Raw genomic sequence first — 8,102 nt, forward strand, 5'->3', positions numbered from 1 at the left:
ATATCAGCAACGTGTGTATTACACACACTTTATAATATCATCTGATTGTAAAAAAGTGTCAAAATGACACAATTAATAGCTAGTTTAGGTGTTTCAAATGAACATCGTCCACTTCAGGTGTCAAAGTGAAAGTTCGTGCCGAATTTAAGTGTCTGTCGATGTGTTTGACCCCTTTTATTTAATTCTCCATCAGTTATGTTAAAGGAACCCCTCATTCTAGCGATATCAAAATGAATCCAAATTGAACTGACCCGTCTAATCCGCCCAATATTTAATGAGTTGGGTTCAAGATAATTTACTATTGGGTAAATCTCAACTCATTAAGTCTCAATTCATTTTTAAATTGGATTCAAATAAGCCTAATTCAATCTCCACTTTAATTCGTTTAATAGAAAAATAATTTTCTTAATGAAAATAGGGAAAACAAGCGACAATGTGTCCTCCAATCTCAAAATCACCCACCTCACCTCACCCCAACCCCACCAGCTTACACTCCCACCCCGCCTCCATTAAATAAATTATTTTTATTTCTTAAAAAACATATTATAAATTTTTTTCTTACCCCCACCCCTCCTCATTCGCATCCCCTCCCTACCCTGAACCCCATCCTCACCCCCACCCAAAAAAATATAATTTTTTTTAAAAAAATTGAAAATCTTTTCTTACCCCATGATCAAAACCTTATCCCCCTTCCCGCATCCCCTACCCCTCCCAAACAAAATATTTATTTTAGAAATATTTTTTAAAAATAAATAAATAAACTTTTTTTATATTAAAATTTTTTTTTACCCCAACTCCATCTCCCCCTACCGCCTGCACCCCCGCACCTGCTCTCCTAAAAACATATATGTTTTTTAAAAAAATTAAATTACTTCTTTTTTCTTAGGAAAAAAAACCTCTTATCTCACCCCATTCGTTCCCTACCCCCCACCCCCACCCCACCCCACCCCACACCGTTCCTAAATTTTCTCTTTTAAAAAATATTTATTTTTCTTAGAAATAATCTTTTTTTAAAAAGAAATTCTTACCCCAACCCTCATCATCCCCTAACCACCACCCCACCCCATGACATACCACTTTCCCAAAATATATTTTTTTTTAAATATTAATTTCTTTTTTTAAAAAATAAAATTCTTACCTTAATCCCATCCGAAACCTCACCCCTCCCCAAAAAATAAATTTTTATTTTTTAAAAAATATTCTTACACAACTCTCAACCCCACCCCTACTCCCTACCCACCCACCAACTTCCCAATCCTATTCAAATTTATTTTCTTCAGTTACAAGAGGTAAATATTAATATGTTAATATTTTTAGACTAATTAAGCGAGTTAAATTGGGCGGGTCAAGATCCAACTCGACTTTTACCCATTTCAACCTAAAGTAAATTTACGGGAATCATGACCCAAACTGATATCCAGTTAACCCATTTAATATTTTTAATCTCAATCTAATCCACCTATTTGACACTCCTACCTCATTTTCATCAGATTTCTTACATTTTATATCTCCCAACATCACCCTCATTCTACTCTTAACACAACTCTTACCAATCTGACAAAAAATGGTTCAACAATCAAGTTTAGTCTCTTTCGTTCAAATCTCAAGTTTCTCTAGCGTTTCAAGGTACATAAACAACTACTACTACTATTTTATAATTCTTTGAATTTCGTGTTCTCCAATTCAAGTTACTACAAGATAGATTAGGATTGAATAAATCACCATAATCCTATTTCCCAATCAAAATCCACAAGTAGAGTTCTTGAGATGACTTTGGGTAAACTCCTTATCGCCTAATTTGCCCTAAATATGTTTTCAATCTTTATATAAATTGTAAATTCAGCACTGCTTCTCTGGGATTTCTCAAGTATTTTGTATTTTTTGATTTACTACTTCATTCCTTGGTTTGTTGAAGAGATTAGTACTCTATTTGTTCTTCAAGAACTTTGTCACCGTGTTGGGAGATCTTCGAGTCTTGTTTCCAAGCATCTGATTTCACCTTAATCTGATATTGGAGTAGAAAGTTATGCTCATTTTACCTGAGAGTGGCTGTCTACCAGAGGTTGACAACCTGAGTTGATCGTTAATGAGCCGTCAACCTGTCGTCAACCTTAAGTAGTAAAGACCAAAAGTGGCTAGGGATTGACGACGGAGTTGATGAGCCGTCAACTAGTTGACGAGTCGTCAACTAAGAAATTTCTGCAATTTTTTTCAAACTTTTAGGGGTATTTGGATCTTTTCCTCACCTCAAACCCTACCCCATGACTTAAATAACTTTATAATCATTACTTACTCACCAATTATCAATTTTGAAACACTCTATGTCCCCACCACTTTCAAGAGGGAAAAGTTAGGATTTCTTCCCAAAACTCATACTTTCAAGGATTAGATTCAAGCTGTCTCGAATTTTGTTCATCAAATAGGTATGTAGAACAACCTAAATCTTATGGAGTTTTGATTTAAAATCTTTAATCTCTTTAAAATATTGAAATTATGAGATTTCATTTAACTACAAGAGCATGAATTTCAAGATTTTTACTTCAACCTCAATTGTGCATCTTCGTGAGTGTGTGTATATACATACATACATACATGCATGCATACATACATATATGCACATATTAAATTGTGATTTATGAAATAATGAATGAGGTTGTGAATGGTTTCCTTACCCTATTAATTGTGTTGATGTTGCTCTTGTTTCTCTATGGTGGTTATTTGAATATTGTTGGAAAGGTGTAAGTCTTCTCTTAAAGCTTTACACAGAATTTATGAAAGGAAAATGCTTACTTAAACCGCCTTGTTTACTAAAAGAGTCTTACTATGTGACTTTTGAAATATCTTATGATGGTCAATGATTTATTTATGATATGTAAGTGGTGAAACAGAATATGTAATATGGCTCATGGGACTTGCAAGTCTTGGTATAACGATATCAAATCAGACAAATGCCATAACATACTACAGACTATTTTAGACGACAGACTCTCCAGAATTCAGACCATGTTTTAAGAAAGATACATGTTTTAAAGGGCTAAAATATTGGCTTAAAGAGAGTTAGATGGCTAACCGAGAAGGCACGAGTTCAGATAATTCATAGCCCAAAATTGTATTTTACCGACGCGGGATTGATCCTATCCTGAAATATGAATGATCATTATATACTTGCTATATGCTTTTGTATACTAGACCAAACACTCCAATCCTTGCCGCAAACTCGGATTGAGGGCTCGCTTGACCGATGAGTCAATGTCGGACCCTCTTGGTAGGATATATTTCTACCTCAAATCTTGGAGCTGGTTCGTTTAAGACATTTAGCTTTTTTTATGCACGCTCTTCAAATTTTTATCTTACTTAAGTAATCAATATTTGGAGGTCGATTTTTGTAATTTTTTATAAAGAAATGACATTCGAATATGGATTTGCATTTTTTCAATTTGTTTTTGAAAACCAATCTTCAAAGGTCGCTTTTGTCAAATATTGTTTCGAGAATCAACCTCTGAAGGTCAGTTTTTTTCATCTATTTATGGAGGTCAATTCTTAAAAATCAATTTCCTCTTCATCTCACAGTTGTTGGTTCTCCATGAACATAAGTTAAAAATTTAACAGGTATAGATTTAGTCGGGCTTGTGTCTTCACTAGAGTGAAATATTTTGGCATATGGTTGAGTATTTTGTGGTTGTTCTCCTACTGTGAGCTGTGCTTCTCTACTGGGTAATTATGTTCGACCATCGGTAGCCATTGCCATGGTAACAGTGATGAAAGGTTTCCATAGGTTTAGGGTTCAAGGGGTAGAAAGCATTTTTGACGGGATTTTTAGGTTGAAAATGCCCTTTCATAATGGAAGCCATTTATGACGAAATTGTTAAAACATCTTGATTGCTTTTGACTTACGTTTTCGACATTTTTTTCTTTTGATAATTGCATAATATTTATCAAGTGTGAAAACTACAAAATATTGAACCTTCTTACAATCTCTATTTAATTCCAAACTTTTGGATTTTTACTTGCACATCTTTCAAATAGGAAGAACTAATTAACATTATTACTTTGCAAGCTACACAAGGTGGAATTTTGCAGCCATAGCATGACCCAAACAAGCACAACATATAGTAAATTTTGCTAAGATTGCTCTCATCCCTACTAAGGGGGACATGCTTGTAGAGTTGCAGCAACCATTTGCTCACTCTCAATTCCAGCATTGCATATGTTGGCGATACCACGTATGTGTTTCTTTCCATATGAGGTTAATTTTCCACAATGTGCCTCAAATTTCGCGACCTATACATGAAAGAAAAAAAAAACAAATCTCACTCTGTACAAAGGAACAAAAAGAAAAATGCATTATAATTAGGCTAAATACTTACATAGGATTTAAGGCAATCCCAATTATCAACTAGTGGTTGTCCAACAGGTCGGACTCTTTGCAATGTCTCCCTACCATATTCAACTCCAAACAAAATCTCTCCAAGATGTTTTACGCTATTGTCCACTTGACTTTTATGTGCTACAATTTCAATAAGTCTGGCACGAGCTTCAAAATGTTCATCAGAGCCTTCAGGAGCATCTCGGTACTTCCAACATTACAAAATAATTAATCAAAAAAAAAAAAAGAAAATCTAACATTTTTTATTTCGCAATTAATAAGTCAAATTATATAAAATTTTATGACTTGTGTTGCTAAAAAAAAGATACATACTTTAGATTGCCAATAGAAAAACTCAGTTTCTCGTTGGTCTACATTTCGTGAGTATACTGAGAATGATTTGGAATCCACGGAAACATAAGTGTGGTTTTTAGAAGCAACACCCATATACTGGAAAAGAGCATCAAAACTCAACTCCATATCACCATATTGCATCACATGTGAGCCATATGTTAGGTTTGCTGCAGTTCTATTTGCAATCTGTTCATAATGTCCACATTGAAATTATAAGAAAACATGAATATAGTATGACGCCTAGGATCTGAATATGTGACAATATAATTTTTTTGATTTGAATAAATTAGATAAAACATACTGTACATAATCAAGAATATGAATATGTGACAATATAATTTTTTGTATTTGAATAAATTGGTTAGAACATACAGTACATAATCGAGAATAGTACAAGCTCTTACCTTATGATACTGTTCATCTAGAGTTTCAGTTTCTCGACTCTGAACATCGCTGATCAATAAATCAACATATGTGAGCATTTAGTTAAGCATAAAATCAATAAATTACATCAACTTAATTTTTGCTCATTCATTAGACGAGAAGGGATCAGGAACGAATGTAGCCAAGCTCTAGCCTACATTATTTATTGGGTTGCACTAAATTCAGTGTGTGAAAGTTTATTATAAATTAAGAAATCTAAAAAAATTTATTTACGTTTCAACAAATAGTAACTTTTAAATACATAATTTCGAAGCCTTTAAATCACGTATTATTCCCTTAGAGGGGGTTAGAAAAGTTGTGTGTACCTGTCCTCCATCCAAGCAACACTGTACAAGTCTCCTAAGCACACACCTTTAAACTCAGGAGGGGGACACTCTACCAAGCAGGGATCTCGTGCATCACCCGCACCACAATATGTTCCCCAACTGTTTTCATTGGGTTTTGAAGCAGTTGTGACATAAATACTTAAACCTTCAGGAAGAAGACCGTCAAACATGCTTCCAGACTCGCAAGCTTCTAAATAAAACACCTAAACATGCATAAGAAAACATCATCTATGATAATATTAGACTGAAAAGTTCCACTTAAAATTTTCTTTTGCTCCAATAAAACTGAAAGAAGCAAAGTTGCCACTTACCAGTTTACTATATGTTCCCGAAGCATGCTTCTTTTTTAACACGTTAATCAGATCATTTGCGTAGACAACTCCAGTTGGCATTGCTGATAATTATAATAGCATGAAATTAGTTAAGAGCATTCAATTGGAAATTCCACAAGAAACCTTCTCTGTAGGAAGTGAGTTATAACGGCTCGTTTGTGTAGACAACACTAAGCAAAGATTATGAATATTAATTACACAGGAGAATACTGTGAGAATTAAAGCTACTTACAGACAATACCAGGGCCACCATGATCAGTATAGTAGATGAAAATATGGTCATTTGGACTACTGTTCAAAACTTTCCCACTTCCCCCAGTAATGCCACTTTTATTTGCAAGGATAACATTGAAAAAATTATCAGCATTCACGTCGTCACCCACGTAATCCTGCCTCAACAAAAAAATACTCCTTCATTAGCACACATATAATCTTGAAAAAATATTTTTGAGGGATTAAATTGCTCAAAAAGTGAACAAAATTGACTAACCTTAGGGACACCGTTGTAAACATCTTGACCACGTGGATTGTTAATGATAACCCCAGGTCTAGGATTCATAGTGTTGTTAGCAATATCATCGTACATGAATACAATGATGTTCTCATCTTTGAGACCCCCTTTTTTGAGTAGTTGATAAGCATGGCATACATCAGCCTGACAAAATAAATCAATGACCAAAAATAAGAAACCATTTTTGTTTTTGGTCTTATGAAGTAAAGTTAATTATGAAACGTCCCCACTAAATTTTAGCTCCTGATGTTTATACAAGAAAAGAACATAGGGAATGTTGATATTTTGAAAGTACGAAACTTATAGAGGAATAAAATGCGTTCCTAATTTTACGAGTCATTTGGAGAATAAAAAGTGAAAGACGTATTTAATCATTTCTGTTCATGGTTTAGTCTTTTAAAGTAAGGCTAATACAAAAACTCTTCAATGTAAAGTAGGATTTTTAAGCTCACTGATTATATTTTTCAATACTATATGAATAACCTAAATTGCTTGAACTTTTTAAAAATGTTGTTACACCCGTGTTAGATTCTTCAAAATAAATTATTTTGGGGATCCGACATACACCCGTCAATATTTTTGAAAAGTCCGAGAAACGTAGCAAACAACTACTTATCTTAGGCTATTGGCAAAGTTCTTAAATGACAAATAGGCCACATACAATTCTTTTTTCTATTTACTATGCCAAAAATAAATGGAGGGAGATTGAATGGTTGAAGTTAGGATTTATTAGATAGTAGATAGATATAGAGGACTATAATGCATTACAAATATCAAGGGACAGAACCTCATTAGTTCTTTAAAGAGTGAGATCTTTTTGCGTCTGTGTAAGTTAGTGCAGTTAACTATTACCTAATCGTAAACAAATACGCATGTTCCTTTGAGAAAACATGAGTTGAAAGGGTAAAAAAAGAGTTCAATAAGAATCAAACGTCAATCTCATATGTTAAAAGCCAGTAACTTTATTGTTAATTTATCACTCACTTTTTTAAATAGTTATAAAACCAAACGTGCTTTAGTTCAAACTTGTGAAAGAAAGTTCACCAATTTGTGTACTCTCTCTTAATGACATTTAACTACCGTTGGGACAATTATAACATCATAAAGCTTAGCAAAACAATCAGAAAAATTAGATAATATAATGAAACAAACACACACACACACACACACACATATATATATATATATATTTGGATCGATAATAACCTGATGCCTATAATTCCACCATCCATTAGAGCCAGCAACTAGGACAGCCCATTTGGTCCCTACTGTTTCTTCAGTTACGAATTTAGAGATACTACGACCTTCAACGCTGGCCCAAATTGAGAGCACAAAAACAAGTACAATAATACCGATATTGTACCTAAATATCATTGTATTGTGATTTTGTGGTTAACAAACAAATATGATTGGACTATGAAGTTGTATGAATTATATTGGTGTATGAGAAATTTATAGGAGTTCAAACTACTTAAAGCCAACACTAGAGACATATTGATGAGGACAACGTAGATTTCAAAGGTCTAAAGGGAAAGAAAAAAAAAAAAAACACGAAATATATCTAGACAATGACAAATATTGAAATAGATCTATTCTCCTTTTACAAGAAAATTTTCCCCGTTAACTACGACAAAATTTTCATGTCATTACCCATAATATATACTTATGTTTTCTTTTTCGTTGTTTTGGTATGGTGATGCACATCAATGACCAAAATCAATTAATTAATGTTATTTATAACGTTTCGGGTAGAAGAGTCTGTATAAATG

The 8,102-nt window shown here is 33.5% G+C and overlaps 1 protein-coding gene across 1 annotated transcript; it reads right to left on the reverse strand.

Moving 5' to 3' along the window:
- Positions 1–3,862: 3,862 nt before the first annotated feature.
- LOC107866380 (vacuolar-processing enzyme) lies at positions 3,863–7,760 on the reverse strand. Its single transcript, XM_016712464.2, has 9 exons — positions 7,540–7,760; positions 6,313–6,477; positions 6,055–6,211; positions 5,802–5,884; positions 5,470–5,693; positions 5,125–5,173; positions 4,700–4,906; positions 4,368–4,574; positions 3,863–4,281 (listed from the first exon to the last, which is right to left on the reverse strand). The coding sequence occupies exons 1-9, from the start codon at positions 7,705–7,707 to the stop codon at positions 4,144–4,146; spliced, it is 1,398 nt and encodes a 465-aa protein (XP_016567950.2). The 5' UTR covers positions 7,708–7,760; the 3' UTR covers positions 3,863–4,143.
- Positions 7,761–8,102: the final 342 nt, after the last annotated feature.

Source organism: Capsicum annuum, chromosome 3 (genome assembly GCF_002878395.1).
Source record: "Capsicum annuum cultivar UCD-10X-F1 chromosome 3, UCD10Xv1.1, whole genome shotgun sequence".
NCBI lineage: Eukaryota > Viridiplantae > Streptophyta > Magnoliopsida > Solanales > Solanaceae > Capsicum > Capsicum annuum.

What these genes read in the sequence shown, in the direction of transcription:
- LOC107866380 (XM_016712464.2), bottom strand. Translation starts at nt 7,707, where the DNA reads ATGATATTTAGGTACAATATCGGTATTATTGTACTTGTTTTTGTGCTC. An exon ending in TGGTGGCCCTGGTATTGTCT is followed by an intron (nt 5,885 to 6,054) that starts GTAAGTAGCTTT and finishes TATAATTATCAG; the next exon opens with CAATGCCAACTGGAGTTGTC. An exon ending in GTTGCTTGGATGGAGGACAG is followed by an intron (nt 5,174 to 5,469) that starts GTACACACAACT and finishes TTTATTGATCAG; the next exon opens with CGATGTTCAGAGTCGAGAAA.